The following is a 16,938-nucleotide window of genomic DNA, read 5'->3' as shown; positions in this document are numbered from 1 at the left end:
ACGTTAAACGGGTGTCCTGACTCTCTGAGGTCATTAAAGATCCCATGGCACTTATCGTAAGAGTAGGGGTGTTAACCCTGGTGTCCTGGCTAAATTCCCAATCTGGCCCTCAAACCATCATGGTCACCTAATAATCCCCAGTTTACAATTGGCTCATTAATCCCTCTCCTCTCCCCTGTAACTATTCCCCAGGTCGTTGCTGCAAATGAGAACGTGTTCTCAGTCAACTTACCTGGTAAAATAACGGTAAAATAAAATAAAATGAGAACGTGTTCTCAGTCAACTTACCTGGTAAAATAATGGTAAAATAAATAAATAAATAAAAATCACTCGACCTTAACCTAATTGAGATGGTTTGGGATGAGTTGGACCGCAGAGTGAAGGAAAAGCAGCCAGCAAGTGCTCAGCATATGTGGGAACATGTGAGAAAATGCCAAGAGTGTGTAAAGCTGTCATCAAGGCAAAGGGTGGCTACTTTGAAGAATCTCAAATATAAAATATATTTTAATTTGTGTAAGACTTTTTTGGTTACTACATGATTCCATATGTGTTATTTCATAGTTCATAGTTTTGTCTTCACTATTATTCTACAATGTAGAAAGAAAAACCCTTGAATGAGTAGGTGTGTCCAAAGTCTGTTCGTACATCTGTTAAGATAGGCAGAGAGCTTACTTAACCTCACTATTTTTCCTATAAGATCATCCAATGACTGTATATGAGATCACCACTCTGAGCTTTGAAAGGGAAATTGAGGTGGGATGGAGAAGGGGTGAATGGACGAGGGGATTCTGCCAGCATTGAAGAATGTCCACAGAAGAGCGCAGGTCAGCACTTTTCAGAGAGCTGCTGCAGACCCGGCACCAGAATAAAGTGACTTAGGGGGACAGTTGAAATCGATGAGGGTGCACAATTTTGGGGGGTTCTTGCATTGGAATTATATTGAATTCTGCGTATATACCACAATAAACATAAAGTTAAAATGCTGAGACTCTGAGACCATTGAATGATTGCTTTTGAAGTGACAGGTTGACACGAAATCTGTAGCCTATCTCTGCTGCGCTGTATCAGCACAATGGACAGCGTCCTACACACTAAAGCGCATGGAAACCATGTGTTTGATGCAATTGATACCATTCCACTCATTCCGCTCCAGCCATTACCACAAGCTCGTCCTCCCCAATTAAGGTGACACCAACCTCCTGTGCAAACAGCCTATCTGAATGCAGCCGTACACACAACTGTCTTACCAAAATAATCCAAACTAAATGCTGAAAGTAGTAGCCTAGTTATTCATGCATGCAAACAAAAACACTGAACAACAGTTTGGCTTAGAATACCACACAACTGCAAATGTGAACGAATGAATGTGAACAGAACAAAACAGTGGCACCAAGTAGGCATAGTAAATAAAATATCAGATGGATAAAGGCATGACACAATCTATATTTAGGCAAGTTACATTAACAGTAATCAAACACAGTTGGAGATGGAAATAACCAAAACATATCCTGCAACCTCCTACAGTGAGATGCAGCCTTGCACAGGCCTGCTTCAAACATGGAAAATCATGCCGCTCATGACTTCAGTAACTTTTGTGGATCAAATTTGACCCACGTAATCATGTAAGCAATGCCAGCCTACCATAAACACGTTTCTAACAAGTACAGTTCCATTTACAGAAACTCAAACCAATAGGTTACCAAGAAAACCACAATAGTATCTATTTCTATGATGAAACATATCCATATGTAGCTTTACCCAGGGGCGTCATTTGGGTTCTTACATTGGAATTATATTGAATTCTACTTATTTCCCGCTATACCACAATAAACATAAACGTTTAAATGCAGAGACCATTGAGTGCTTTTGACCAAGAAGTGACAGGTTGGTTCGAAATCTCCTCTGCACTGTATCAGCACCATGGACAGCGCCCTACACACTACGCTTCCACCAAATCTGTTTTGCTTAGATCCAGCAGTGGTTTCTCCTTTTTAACATCTAGAAAGTTATGGCTCTCTGGGTCAAGGGCACACACGGCCTCCACCAGTTGGCTGTTGTGTTCTCTGAATCGTTCTGACATTTCACCAATGACAGCATCCAAGAACAGTCTTTTACACTCAGTTTCTTCTCCTCTGTCCTCCTGGCCTACTGTACTGTCCATTTCGTACTAGAACTTCACAACGCTGTCACAACTTTTAACATCCACTGACACATTAACCAGGTGTCCCCTTCTCCTTTGGCTTTGTTTGGGTACTTTGGCGAAGCCCATTTCTGATATCCATTGTTAGGTCCGAGCTAGCTAAATAGGCTGATAAAGCTAATGCTTTTTACAGCTAGCTAAGAAACAAACTAAACACTGTAGTGGTGGGCGTGACTCATGTTGAGTGAAGCTGCTACAACGGTAAACTTGACTCCACCCTTATAAATCAAAACCAAATATTAAAGACAGAGGCGTATCATGTTATTAATTTAGCCTACCACAGATGATAATTATTATTTTTTTAAATGTATGGAAACCCAAAGGAGTCATACCTAAGCTTTCCATAGCCCCCCTACAGACACCGGGCACACTCTGTCCATTTTGCTGACACACAGTGGAGATACAGATTTTGTGCCAACCTGTCACTCTGCTTTTTTTATATAGGGACATAAAACTAGAGGGGACACAAGTTTCCTTTTGCCACCTTGTGGATCCGGGCCCGAGCTGCTGTAGTGTAGAGTGGTGATCTCTCCACCTCCTTTACCTCCTCCCACCCTCTTCCTCCCCCATCAGTCCAAAATCCTGGGCCTCCCCTGGAAGCCCCTCCTCACATACTGTACAGAGCAGGACGCCCAGACTGAGCTCAGCTCCCATGCAAGTCATCCATATGTTCATCTGCAGCAGCACATCTTTGGCACCCGCACATGCTACTGTGCTATGCTGAACTAAACCCCACCATCTCCATCATCCCTACACAGTACATACCTTTCCATGGGCCACTAGCTTGCTGAAATGAATGTACTTAGCCAGGTGTTTTATTAACCCCTTCCCTCCCATCTCTAACTCCATACCACCACACAAGCACATCCACCTTCCAATTCAATACATGGATGGAGGCTGACCATGTTTTCTCTCTCTCTCTATCTCACTTCCGTTGGATGGTGATACTGGAGGAGAGAGTGCGGTAAGGTATTATAATTAAGTCCCTCTCTGTCACACACGCATGCAAGCACGTGCACACACACGCACACACACATACACACCTCACCTTCAAACAACCCTCTTAATTCTCTGACACTTAGTTATTCCTGTTCAGTTTCTTTGAATATCCTTTTCACACAAAACCACAACATGTCGTGTAGCCTCTTTCATCGCTCCATTTCATTGGACTTTTTTCAGAAATGGATTTTACTTCTCTGAAATGTAGCATATCTTTGGAACGTCTCATACCATTATTTCATGCAGCGAATTAGTTGCTAATGAATCCTATAAAATAGAGCTTAGTTTGTCCCTGATAACCTTTGTTAATGATCATTTTGCTTACAGATGACAAAGAGGAAAACAAAACATGGTTTTCATATAGGTCTCTGTATCCTCCTAAAATGCATATTTGACTTCAAGTGCTATTTTCTACTGCAAATTATCTTTGTTCATTCAGTGATTATTACAGTTAATGTTATCAAACGAATTGATGGTGATATCAAGGATCAATACCATTTTGATTATTGTGCTCTTCAAAAGACAGACAGACACCTATGCAACATAAAGCAGGCTTTCTGAGCAAACCCAGCAATCGTTATGAAAGTAAGTCATGTATTGATTGAGATGAATGATGCCCAAATTTGTATTAATAATGTATTATCTGCAGTGGAGAGGGGCAAAAGCTTTAAGTTCCTCTGCGTGCACATCACTGAGGATATGAAATGGTCCCTTCACACTGTCAGCACAACAGAGCCTCTTCAACCTCAAGAGTCCGAAGAAATGTGTCTTGGCCCTTCACAAACTTCTACAGATGCACCATCAAGAGCATCCTGTCAGGCTGTATTACCGCATGTTACATCAAGTGCACCGCCCGCAACCGCAGGGATCTCCAGAGAGTAGTGCGGTCAGCCCAACGCATCATCGGGGGCACACTGCCTGCCCTCCAGGACATCTACAGCACCCGGTGTCACAGGAAGGCAAAGAAGATCATCAAGGACCTCAGTCACCAGAGCCACGGCCTGTTCACCCCACTACCATCTAGAACGTGGAGACAGTACAGGTGCATCAAAGCTGAGACGGAGAGACTGATAAACAGCTTATATCTCCAGGCCATCAGTAGAGGTGCGTGGGTCAAATCCCTGGGGAAACCAAGCCCTTTCATTCATGGGCAGTGTTAGCTAGTTAACATTAGCCTTCTACCTCTAGCTACATATTGAACTTCCATCCTCTCAGGCCAGGGGCACAACAATGTATGGATTAATGGTTGGATCAGAATCGCCGTTATAATCATTGGCCAGTACAGAGAATTAAGTAAAACCAGAAGTCCAAATCCCTATCTCCATCCATGGCTAAATTAGGAAAGGCCCAACACAACGAGTTGCAACAATTCAAGATTTTTCTGTCAATGACATATGCTCTCAATGGGATTTGATAGGAGTAACGCCAAATCCGAACTGTCTTCCCTTGATTATTTTTTGGGGTGCGCCAGAACCATTCACAGTTTCAGCTCGCTCGGTTTAGCTCAACGCTGATTGGCAAATTTGTTATACTTTTTTTTCATTTTTTTCAAGGGAGTTCAGATCGCTTCAGATAGATGGGATACACGTAGAGAGACAGAGGGGCGCTGTTTCGCTCTGTCAGATGCTTTCTCCTGTGAGATACATTCAGCCTCTTGCGAATTGAAGGAAAATTATGAAACACAGAGACCAAAGACATATTATTTGATGTTTTTTAATTGGGACATTTTTGCTGGAAGTCTGGCTTCTCTTGGAATGTAGGAGAATATAACACAATATATCTGGTAAAAGATAATACAAAGAAAAGACCAACAAAGACCAAGAAAAGAAATAACTTTGTATTATTTTTCATCTTTGAAATGCAAGAGAAAGGCCATAATGTATTATTCCAGCCCAGGTGCAATATACATTTTGGCCACTAAATGGCAGCAGTGTATGTGCAAATCAATCAATCAATCAATTTTATTTTATATAGCCCTTCGTACATCAGATAATATCTCGAAGTGCTGTACAGAAACCCAGCCTAAAACCCCAAACAGCTAGAATGCAGGTGTAGAAGCACGGTGGCTAGGAAAAACTCCCTAGAAAGGCCAAAACCTAGGAAGAAACCTAGAGAGGAACCAGGCTATGAGGGGTGGCCAGTCCTCTTCTGGCTGTGCCGGGTGGAGATTATAACAGAACTATGCCAAGATGTTCAAAAATGTTCATAAGTGACAAGCATGGTCAAATATTAATCATGAATAATTTTCAGTTGGCTTTTCATAGCTGATCATTAAGAGTTGAAAAACAAAGTGTTAGAGTGATCCAATGAACCATTGCATTTCTGTTAAATTTTTTAAAATCAAGACAGCCCAAATATGCCTAATTTATTTATGTTAAAAATTGTGCATTCTCCTCAAACAATAGCATGGTATTCTTTCACTGTAATTGCTACTGTAAATTGGACAGTGCAGTTAGATCAAAAATAATTTAAGCTTTCTGCCAATATCAGACATGTGTATGTCCTGGGAAATGTTCTTGTTACTTACAACCTCATGCTAATCGCATTAGCCTACGTTCGATCAACCGTCCCATGGAAGGGACGCCGATCCCGAAGAAGTTTTAAATAGTACCCACAAAACACCTGTCTCAACGTCAACAGTTAAGAGACGACTCCGGGATGCTGGCCTTCTAGACAGAGTTCCTCTGTCCAGTATCTATGTTCTTTTGCCCATCTTAATCTTTTCTTTTTATTGTCCATTCCGAGATATGGCTTTTTCTGTGCAACTCTGCCTAGAAGGCCAGCATCCCGGAGTCGCCTCTTCACTTTTGACGTTGAGACTGGTGTTTTGCGGGTACTATTTAATGAAGCTGCCAGTTGAGGACTTGTGAGGCGTCTGTTTCTCAAACTAGACACTCTAATGTACTTGTCCTCTTGCTCAGTTGTGCACCAGGGCCTCCCACTCCGCGTTCTATTCTGGTTAGTGCCAGTTTGCGCTATTCTGTGAAGGGAGTAGTACACAGCGTTGTACGAGATCTTTAGTTTCTTGGCAATTGCTCGCATGGAATAGCCTTCATTTCTCAGAACAAGAATAGACTGACGAGTTTCAGAAGAAAGTTCTTTGTTTCTGGCTATTTTGAGCCTGTAATTGAACCCACAAATTCTGATGCTCCAGATACTCAACTAGTCTGAAGAAGGCCAGTTTTATTGCTTCTTTAATCAGAACAGCTGTGCTAACATGATTACAAAAGGTTTTTCTAATGATCAATTAGCCTTTTAAAATGATAAGCTTGGATTAGATAACACAACATGCCATTGGAACACGAGTGATGGTTGCTGATAATGGGCCTCTGTATTTCTATGTAGATATTCCATTTAAAAAATCTGCCATTTCCAGCCACAATAGTCATTGACAACATTAACAATGTCTACACTGTATTTCTGATCAATTTGATGTTATTTTAATGGACAAAAAATTTGCTTTTCTTTCAAAAACAAGGACATTTCTAAGTGACACCAAACTTTTGAACTATAGTCGATATTTATATTCCGCAAAGTTCCTTCAATTATATTAATTTTGCCGTGGGGTTTTGTACTATGTGCTTATATACTGGATTCTTGACATAGCTCACTAATATATCTACTGCTGTACATATCATTCTTAGTGTGTGTTGTGTTTTTTACATTTTTATTATTATTTGTGTACTTGTTTGACATTTTACTGTATTGTTAGGAGCTAGTAACATAAGCATTTCGGTGCGACCAATAAACGTTGATTTAATCTCACTATAAGAGCAGTACAGTCAAATATGTTTTTCTCATTGTTCTATCCGTGGTACAGTAATAAAGGACCTATCGGATATGCAATTTCACGCATGCGCACAGGACCTACTCCTTCTAACAGACTTGGCTGGAGAGGCTTGGGAATTCCCCAGGACATCTCCTTTCGCGAGACGACTTGACCTGTAAACAATTTAGCACGGTAACGTTTATATTTATTTTACTCCGTGAAAAACCTTATCAGGTGAAGATGAACTTTGATGATATCAGTTAGAGCTTAGATGCAGCGCCCTGTGCTGTTTTCGTAGACTTGGTCCTCTAGCACCTTTAGCGTGCTAGCTAGCTAACTAACTGCTTGGACATCAGTTACCAGCTTGAAAGCACAGCTAGCCTGCTACATTGCTTTCGCAAACTGTCTGGTTAATAAAATCAATCGATTTTAACCAGCTGTTGCAAAAGAGTCTATTATAAAAAACGAATAGCTAGCTAGCAACAGTATTCGTAATGGCTGGTATTCAGCCCAGGTGCGATTTTGGAAAGCAGCATGCACGGCCTATACTTGGCTTCGGGCTTGACAAACACGAAACTCTGGGTACTTCTGCACCGGATGATTGGTGCGACAGTGGGCTAGAATGTCTGAGTGGAACAGCGCTGAGCTTGGATGACTCCTTCAGCAATGAGACATCCAAAACCTGGGGGCCCAGGTCCCCTCACACGGCCTCCTACTCCTCACTGGATGACACTGACAAGCACCCTATGGACTTTAGTTCACTGGGTGGTGGAGAGAGGTTGGACTCCGCTATAGGGGACTCAATTACAGATGAGACGGTGGGGAGTATATCACAGGGGCTGGGGACCATGCACCTGAATGAACCAGTTATCAGTTACACAGTCGATGACTGTGGGAGGCAAGCAGCACCGAGCCTGGAGGAGGAAAGACAGAGGAGAGATGAGATGCTCAACACACTGAACTTTGTGTCTGAGGATGGAGACACGTGAGTATGCTCTCCTTACTATTCACATAATGAACAGCAGTTTGTTGGCTATTTGTCATTGTTATCTCAAACATCTCCTTTGCTCATAGGGCTCTTCACTTGGCTCTTATCCATGAGCACTGGGCCTTCGTACAATACTTACTGGGGGTGATAGCTCTGGACAGGAGCTGGGTGCCTTACCTGGACATCCAGAACCACTTGGGACAGGTAAGCACATGGACACACTGCTCTTCTGAGCTGAGATCAGCCACACCATCATTGTAGGGTTTATTAACATGTAATTAACATGTGTCCACTTTCATTTTCTTGCTCTCCTCACTCTTCATTTGGCCCTCTCAAATCTCCTACTTTGGGGACTTTTTGTCTCTATTGTGTTTTCCTCTATTTTCAATGTCCACTTCTTTTCTTCCTCCTCCTTACTTCCTCTGTCAGACTGCCCTCCACCTGGCTGTCATAGTGGACCAGTCCCAGTGTGTGCGGGGGCTGCTGTGGGGCGGTGCGAGTGCTGAGCTCCAGGAGAGAGGAGGGAACACACCGCTGCACTTGGCTGTCAGGGAGCTGAGGCAGGACTGTGTACGAGAGATCACCTCCAACTGCCAGAGCACCGACTATCTACACGTCACCAACTACTCAGGTACACAGATCGCACAGACGACATGTAGCCTGTCGTTGTACTGTTAGAAACTTTGCATACTGTAACTTTATCATCCCTGTTTTACCTTTTAGGTTTCTCTATTTGTAATGTCACCCTCCCTCTCTCTTTCTTTCCCTCTTTTAGGGGTGAGTGCACTGCATTTGGCAGTACAGAGGGGCAAGGAGGACATAATCAGCATGCTGATTGAGGCAGGAGCTGATGTTAACCAGAGGGTGAGTAGCCCACAGTAGTTACTATATCAGACTGATATAGACAGGGTGGGTCTTCCATGCCTGCTGGGTTCCAACATGCCTCAGCATTTCATTCATTAAAGTCATTAAAGGTCCCCTCACCTGCTGAGCAAGATAATTACACTTAAAGGTTATGATGATCCACTCACTGCCTCTCTCTCCCTTTCTGCCCCCCCAGGACCCAGGCTCAGGCCGTTCCCCTCTCCACTGGGCCGTGGAGTCCCAGAGCCCCAGGGTGGTGCAGTTACTGCTGCAGAGGGGAGCCAATGTAGACCAGCCCTCCTATGCAGGCCACACAGCCCTCTACTGCTCCCTGCACAGGCCCAACAAGGAGGTACAGGCCCTGATCAAGGCTGGAGGGGCCTCTGACACACAGGCCCAGGACGAAGAGGAGAGGGAGAGTGAAGAGGTGAGGGTGGTCTGGGGGAGTTAGTTGGCACTGCAGATATGAACTTCTTTATTTGTCTGTCATAGATGTATTGACATTTCAGAAGTCACACAGTGTCCATCATGGCTGTAAGTGTTATTATTGGGTTTATATGACTCCATGACATTGGAGTCATATTAACTCTGCTGTTCTCTGCGTTTGCCTCCTGTAGGAGTTTGATGACGTTGTTATCAATGGACAACGAGTGCACTAACAATGAACATGGAACCTGAGCCACATGGAGTAATGGTGCTGCTGTTGGGCTAAGCGATTGATGTGCATTTGTGTGTGTGGTTTGTGTATGTATGTGTGTCTGTAAATTGTATATAGCAAGGCTGCTGAGTAGGTCCAGTTCTCAACCCAGTCAGGACTTAAGTCACTCGATTTAATTGATCAGTTGTTCCTGTGTCAATTTAGTTCCTTTACATTGTGCTAATGTTAGCTAAAGCTAATGTTAGTTGGGTCACATGGTTTTAGTGTTTGTCTGGAGCTAAGCTTGCCAAGACTAGTGTTGCCTACCTTACGCATGGGAGAATGATCCAAACAAAAGCTGTGTTCTGTCAAACTAGTTGCCAGTTTCACCACTACAGATTCCAACTTTAAAGCTGGAGTCCTTCATGGTGAAACTGCCACACCTGTTTGCGATATGACAACAACAAAGAAGTTACTGCAAACAATGAACTGTGTTTTTCTCTCGGACATGATTGGACGCGAGATAGAACAGCAGTGTGTATATAGTGCATTTATTTTTACCATGAGACCCAACGCTCCCCAGCTCTGCTTCGTCAACAAAACAAAAACAGCCGTGGCGCAGTTTCCCCTACTGCGGATTCTATCTTTAAGGCTATAGATGAGAGATGTGGGTTTGGGACTAAAGCAGTTAGAAGGATCTGAGATGTTAGCATTATTAACAAGGCAGGGTTAGGGGAAGATGTGAATGTACATACGGTAGAGGTTTATGCATGCCAAGGTAAGTAGTTAACAAGGGATGGGAGGAGAAAAGAGAGGGGCAAACTCAACACATTGCTAAATCATCTTTGCTTCAAGTTTAAATAAATGATCGTTTAACGGCATTTGGGAACCTCTGCAAGTCTATATGAGTTGAGATTTTTTTGACCTATCACATGGGTAGAGGGTAATGTGATGTGACAATTTAGTAATGAATCAGTCCCTGACTATGAGTGCTCTAACCAGGGCCTGATGACTATCCCTGGAATACCCTGGAGTGATGTCATTCAGTTCATTTGATGTACAGTTCACAAATTAAAGACGGAGCTACAAAAAGCAGACACTGAGACCCTTCAGAACAAGGGTTTAATCTGGTGTATATTTGCTTTCTGTATTTTTGACTTATTTTTGTATTCTTTTGAAAAAGGATTGATTGGTGATTTGATAGGCTAGGATGCCTCTGTATTTGCTCGTCAGCAGGAGCATGATGTCTACATGATTATTGTAATAAAACTGTAAAATGTATAGAGTATTAAGAGGATATGCAGTGTCTGCTGTTTATTTTCCCTGAACACTCATCAGTATGGATTCTGTATCAAAGTTGTAGCCAAGCTTTACTTCCATGCACAGCTTCGATACAGATTGCAGTTACAGCATCCAGGAGCCGAGGCTACATAATTATACTGAACAAAAATATTAACGCAAAATGCAACAATTTCAAAGATTTTACTGAGTTACAGTTCATATGAGGAAATAAGTCAATTTAAATAAGTCTCTTATGGTAGAGAAATTTACATGAAATTATCTTGACAAGAGCTCGGCTGGACATTCCTAGTCAGCATGCCAATTGCAGGCTCCCTCAACTTGAGACGTGGCATTGTGTTGTGGGACAAAACTGCACATTTTAGAGTGGCCTTTTAGTGTCCCCAGCACAATGGGGAAAAGTGTAATGATCATGCTGTTTAATATGCCACACCTGTCAGGTGGATGGATTATCCTGGCAAAGGAGAAATGCTCACTAACAGATGTAAACCAATTTGTGCATAGAATTTGACAGTTTCTCAGGCTATTGTACAATCCATTCAGCTGCTTCTGACCAATCTTTAGGGAAAGATACCTAGTCAGTTATACAACTCAAGTGTGTTGACTGCCTTAATCGACATCCATGGCACCCGTGGAACAGAATAGCTCAGGGATTTGATCCAGCAACCTTTGGGTTACTGGCTCAAACCTATAACCACTAGGCTACCTGCCGCCCGTTACAATCATAGTATCTGCACTCATTGGTCACACTTTCCAGGGACTCAGTCTATAGATCCAAAATAGTCTTTGTGCTTCTTTAAATGTTCATCATGGGGAAACTGGTGTTGTAACTTAAATGTTGCTAGATTAATGTGGATAATAAATCATGTCCACTAAAGTAGGCTGATGTTAAATGTTTATTGTTGAACATATGGAGTAATTTAGTTAGCTGGTTTGGGACTAAAGCAGTTGAAAGGATCTGAGATGTAAGCATTATTAACAAGGCAGGGTTAGGGGAAGATGCCCTTCCTCTGCACCACATCCAAGGGAACATGCTTTCATCGTGCACCGTCCTCAGATGCCTCAGCATCTTGTCATTGAGGTTAAAAATCTTTCCACAGCAGGTACAGAGGAAGGGATTCGCCTGGGAGTGAAGAAGCTTGTGTTTTGTCAGGTTGCAGCTGTGATGGAAGCCCTCCCACACACACTGCAGCGGAATGGCCTTTCTCCTGTGTGGATGTTGCTGTTTCTCCTGCAGCCCTTTCAGCTGAAAACAGACGTCCCCGCAGTCTGTACATGTATAAGGAGTCTCACCTGTGTGGGTCCTCGTGTAACATTTTTTGATTATACTTGTCCCTGAACTGCTTTCCACACTCAGGGCAGCCCACAACTGTATTATTGATTCTGCCGTGGTGGGTCAGGCATGTTTAAGAAGTAAAGGTTTGGTCACAGTCAGGACAGTGGAATTTAGGGAAGGCACTGCAACTGTGTTTACTGACAAAGTCAGCCTGTTTGTAGTTCTTACCACAGTCAGGACAGCAGTGGCTTGGTCTATGGGAGGGATCTTTTGTTTTTACGTTTCAGGTAGGAGAGGGTCTCTCTCAGCGGTGTTAGGGCTGGACGAGGAGATGATGGGCAGATACACATCTCTTGACCCTCCCAGAGACAGGCATCTGATTTGCTATGTTTCTTAGCTGACCCCTCTCAACCTTCTCAGTATTTCTAGCCATGTCAACAGACTGTCCCATCTCAGAGGCTGATCCAATCTCAACCTTTACCTCAGACTGGCTATTGTATTTGATCTCCTCCTTAACCCAGTCCTCATGTTCAGCAAAATCATCTTCCCCATCAAGTCTCCTATCCTCACTGTAAATGTCATCCAGATGTCTGGCATCTATATTGAAACTAAAGTACTCGCAGACTGGACACGTCTATCCTCTTCAGAAACAACCTTGGCCACAGTCCTGTGACTTTAATCTTCTCAGTTAACTTTAGGTTCTGCATGTTTGAAAATAAATTGAAATAGACATATCAACAAATGCATTCCAATAAACCCACAATATTTGTAGGCAACATATTTGAGTGTAAGAAACACTCCGTACCCTGCAGCTTCTTCTCTCTGTTGGTCTACAGAGTACCCTTCTCCATCAGAGTGGTTGTCCATCTCACTGCTCTACTCCCCAGGTGTGTTGTTCAGGTACTCCTTAGCCATGCAGATAGTTTCCTCCATCTCCTGGGGGCACTGTTTCAGCACTCAGTCTCCAACGTCTTTGGGCAGGAGGGATACAAAACTCTGCAGGGCCACACACCTCACCACATCCACAGCTGTCCTCCTCGGAGCCAGTAATGGGCAGCACTCTCCAGCCCTTGCCCCAGCTCCCTGGGTGGCCTCTCTGGGTCGTACCTCATAGAGCTGAAGCCCTGCTGTTGTAGCCTCTGTTCTGCCCTGACTGGGCTCAGGCTTGATCCTCCACTTCCTCCAGCTTCACATTGGGCTCCATTCTCCTGAGCTCCTCCTTCTCCAGTAACTGTGCCATAGAGTCTGGATCTCCCCATGTACAGTCAGGGCCTGTAGCTGCTGTCTGTGCACTGCTAGTAGGTTTGTAAATAACCGCACAACTTCCATGGTTCCACTCTTGAAGTCTCTATGATTACAGACATTTGGTAATGATTGTGCCACTGGGCAATGATGATAACTTGGGTGTAACTTTATAATACATTCTGTGGAAATAAAATGTTGATAGCCAACTCAGCCTTAATTGGCTATGTTTCTAACACGTGATCCAAAAGGTTGTGAAAGTTTAAAAGGCTGTACATCTAGCTAGCTAGCTCATTTAAATGTATCTCTGGATGAGGGATAACGTTAGCTAACTAGCTAACGTTAGCTCAGTTCAGTAGGCTAGCTAAGTTAACGTTAGCTGACAAGACAGGCTATAGACAACTTTCACCGACTATCAAGCTGACCAAAACCACAGGTAGAAAAATAACGTTACTGACCGTGAGGCTAAGGCTTCTTTTGGTATTTTACTCGTATTGTATTTCGTGCAAGTTAGTCTACAGTTAGCTAGCTAACGTTACGTAACCCGTTTTCTATTGTTTCCGGGGGGTACCATTTGATTGTGACGACGCTTGTGTGGTGTAACATTGTAAACATTCCTCTCGTCCATTGTTGTCAAAATATTATTTGTAGCTAGCTAGCTACTGAAACGTCTACGGCGAGTAATTAACAATCACAGGTAACTTCTATTACTTTGAGTTATGTTCTATTCTGTGTAATACCGTTTCAGATAATATCATTTTGCTGTCATTTAAAAAACAACGTTTAAATCATCCACTTAACGTTGTCCACCTTGCTAACTAGTTAAGTTGCAGTGAAGCTACTGGAAATTTGACTCTAATAATTAGCTAGCAATGATTTTGGGGTAATATATGCCTTTGTGATCCAGTAGTCTATTGTTTTATTTTACTGCTCTCACCATAGGCACCTGCAATCAATATGAATGTGGTTGAGTTCCTGGTGTCCCTGCTGGATGTGCATAAACAACAGCTGACAGCACTGACCAGACAGGGGGAGATCCAGGCCAAGGTCCTCAGCCAGCTGGTCAAGGATGGTTTAACCAAAACCCTTGACCGGTCTTCACTGCAGGATGAAGAGGAACAGAGAAGGCCTGGGATGACAACAGGGAGAGATAAAGACCCAGAGGACTGGGTTGCTAGGCTGGCTGGGCTGCTGCAAGAGGAGACACAGAAGAAGAGTCAACCGATCAGACCTCAGGGGTTGACTAATGCCTCCCAGACCAGGGTACAGGGACAGATGCGGACTGTGGAGGACAAGAGCAGGCAGGACTTCCTGTCCCTGAGGTACGACACCCAAAAGGGAGCCAGAGAGCTGGGGCAGAGGCTTGACTCAGCTGCTAAGCACTGGCTTAGGCCTGACCTAAGGACTGCTGCACAAGTAGAGCAGTGTGTTGCCATGGAGCAGTTTCTGTCCCTGTTGCCAAAGGAGGCTGGTGCCTGGGTGCAAAAGCAGCAGCCCAGGGATATGGAGGAAGCAATCAGCATGGCTGAGCAGCGGCTTGGGTCTGGGGTCTTCACCGTCTCTTCGCCTGCCCCTACACAGACAGACACAGCACAGAGCTCAACAGAGGCACAAGAACAAGGGTAGGTCAATGTGTGGCTGCTATTGAGCTTATCGTGTCTTCAGTTATTCTATCATCCTCAGTGTCTTAAGTTAATTGTTTAGTCACATTCAGATCATAACGATTCACTATGATTAACCTTCATCTCTTGAAATGTAAGTGCCCTTGATTGTATTACATTTTTTGAATTTAAAGGAGTGTCAAGATGCAGAGCACCAGTGATCAGCCAGATGCTTTGACCAAGTCATCTCTCAACCAGCTGGAGACAGTTAAACTGGAGTCTGTCCATTTCAGCCTAGAGATTCCTGACGTGGGGATGACCAGCTATCAGGAGGAGCAGGACGAGCATAAGAGGGGCCCAGAGGAAGGGTCCATCTTTGTGTGTAAGCAGGAAGTGGAAGATCCTGACTGGCATCAGGAGAGTGCTCCTCCAGAGCCCATCCAAATGTCTGTGAGAACAACAGAACATGAAAGCATGTCTGTGGACACACCTTACATCTTCCTTCCCAGAAACAACCCTCTCTCCTCCACCATGTACACGCATCCAACACCCACAGTGTCCAGTCAGACCCTCTCTCCACAGTCACCCCCACCCCTAGCTCCTGACGCCTATCATTCACATGTCCAGGACAGCCCAGTGATAGACGGACTGCGGAGTAATGCTTCTAGTGACGAGACTGATCTTACTGCCAGGTACACAAGGCTAATCTCTGAAGATGGACAGTTGACCTGGGGGACCCTCTCGGGTGTTCCTTCACCCTCCTTCCACACTCGCCCGCCATCACCCTCGCCTTCCCATCAGTGCCCAGACTGTGGCTGCTGCTTCGCCCAGCAGAGGAACCTGGAGGAGCACAGGAACATTCACACGGGAGCGAGGCCCTTCGTCTGTGGGGTGTGTGGGAAGGCCTTCTGCCACCGCCGCACCCTCAACAAACACACACGCATCCACTCCTGGGAGAGACCCTTTCAATGTACTGACTGTGGACAGACCTTCAAACTCAAAGACACCATGAAGAGGCACCAGGTTTCCCACAGCAAGCCAGGGACAGGGCCAGGGGCACGTCACCTCTCTCACTCACGTTGATACTCTATAACTATCAGCACTTCACCTGGCTGGGAGGAGGCCTCGTGAGAATTGACACACAACAAGGACTTGAAGTAGGACTGGTCAGGTGGCTTTCTCTGTAAATGTCCTACGTAGGCAGATTTATTTGTGCGAAAACTACCTGTGTTTTCTGTTGGTGTGTTCCATAAGAGGACACTGCTTTGGGTTTCACAGGTGAACTGGTTGGTGGAACATCTCTCCCATGTTTCCATGTAAACAAGCTCAAATTACTTGTTCTTTATTTATTCTTTTTTGTAGATGTCCTTGAGCCAAGATAGAGGTATTTTATGCATTTTGATATGGTGATAGTTCATCTTTAATTATTTATTAGTTGTTTGTGATCATGGTAGTACTTATTTTCAGAACAGAGATCAGAAAACATTGTGACAGTGTACTGTATTTATTTTTAGAATCAATATGTTTTATGTATGTGTAGTACCAGTCAAAAGCTTGGACACCTTCATTCGAAGGTTTTTCTTTATTTGACTATTTTCTACATTGTAGAAAAGTAGTTAAAACAAATCTATGAAATAACACATGGAATCATGTAGTAACTAAAAGTGTTAAGCAAATCAAAATATATTTTAGATTTTTCAAAGTAGCCACCCTTTGCCTTGACAGCTTTGCACATGCTTGGTACTCTCAACCAGCTTCACCTGGAATGCTTTTCCAACAGTCTTGAAGGAGTTCTGACATATACTTAAACTTGTTGGCTGCTTTTCCTTTACTCTGCGGTCCAACTCATCCCAAACCATCTGAATTGGGTTGAGGTCAGGTGATTGTGGAGGCCAGGTCATCTGATGCAGCACTCCTTCACTCTCCTCCTTGGTCAAATAGCCCTTACACAGCCTGGAGGTATGTTGGGTCATTGTCCTGTTGAAAACAAATGATAGTCCCACTAAGTGCAAACCAGATAGGATGGCGTATTGCTACAGAATGCTGTGGTAGACATGCTGGTT

The 16,938-nt window shown here is 43.8% G+C and overlaps 2 protein-coding genes and 1 pseudogene across 4 annotated transcripts; 2 read left to right on the top strand and 1 right to left on the bottom strand.

Moving 5' to 3' along the window:
- Window positions 1-7,046: 7,046 nt before the first annotated feature.
- On the top strand, window positions 7,047-10,754 carry LOC129868552 (NF-kappa-B inhibitor alpha-like). The gene is made up of 6 exons (XM_055942647.1): window positions 7,047-7,953; window positions 8,043-8,160; window positions 8,386-8,587; window positions 8,732-8,820; window positions 9,017-9,247; window positions 9,438-10,754. Exons 1-6 carry the CDS (start codon window positions 7,463-7,465, stop codon window positions 9,477-9,479), a joined length of 1,173 nt encoding a protein of 390 aa, XP_055798622.1. The 5' UTR covers window positions 7,047-7,462; the 3' UTR covers window positions 9,480-10,754.
- Window positions 10,755-11,639: 885 nt separating this feature from the next.
- LOC129868555 (uncharacterized) lies at window positions 11,640-13,823 on the bottom strand (annotated as a pseudogene).
- LOC129868551 (zinc finger and SCAN domain-containing protein 21-like) lies at window positions 13,181-16,362 on the top strand. Of its 3 annotated transcripts, none has more exons than XM_055942645.1 (3): window positions 13,181-13,710; window positions 14,217-14,896; window positions 15,070-16,362. In XM_055942645.1, exons 2-3 carry the CDS (start codon window positions 14,232-14,234, stop codon window positions 15,956-15,958), a joined length of 1,554 nt encoding a protein of 517 aa, XP_055798620.1. In that variant the 5' UTR covers window positions 13,181-13,710; window positions 14,217-14,231; the 3' UTR covers window positions 15,959-16,362. The 3 variants fall into 3 exon arrangements, with proteins under 3 accessions (XP_055798620.1, XP_055798621.1, XP_055798619.1); XM_055942646.1 differs by lacking the exon at window positions 13,181-13,710 and adding an exon at window positions 13,883-13,971 and having other exon boundaries at window positions 15,169-16,362; XM_055942644.1 differs by lacking the exon at window positions 13,181-13,710 and adding an exon at window positions 13,883-13,971.
- Window positions 16,363-16,938: the final 576 nt, after the last annotated feature.

Source organism: Salvelinus fontinalis, chromosome 13 (assembly GCF_029448725.1).
Source record: "Salvelinus fontinalis isolate EN_2023a chromosome 13, ASM2944872v1, whole genome shotgun sequence".
Taxonomy (NCBI): domain Eukaryota; kingdom Metazoa; phylum Chordata; class Actinopteri; order Salmoniformes; family Salmonidae; genus Salvelinus; species Salvelinus fontinalis.
The sequence above is the reverse complement of the archived record's forward strand: the minus strand, read 5'-3'. Positions and strand labels throughout refer to the sequence as shown.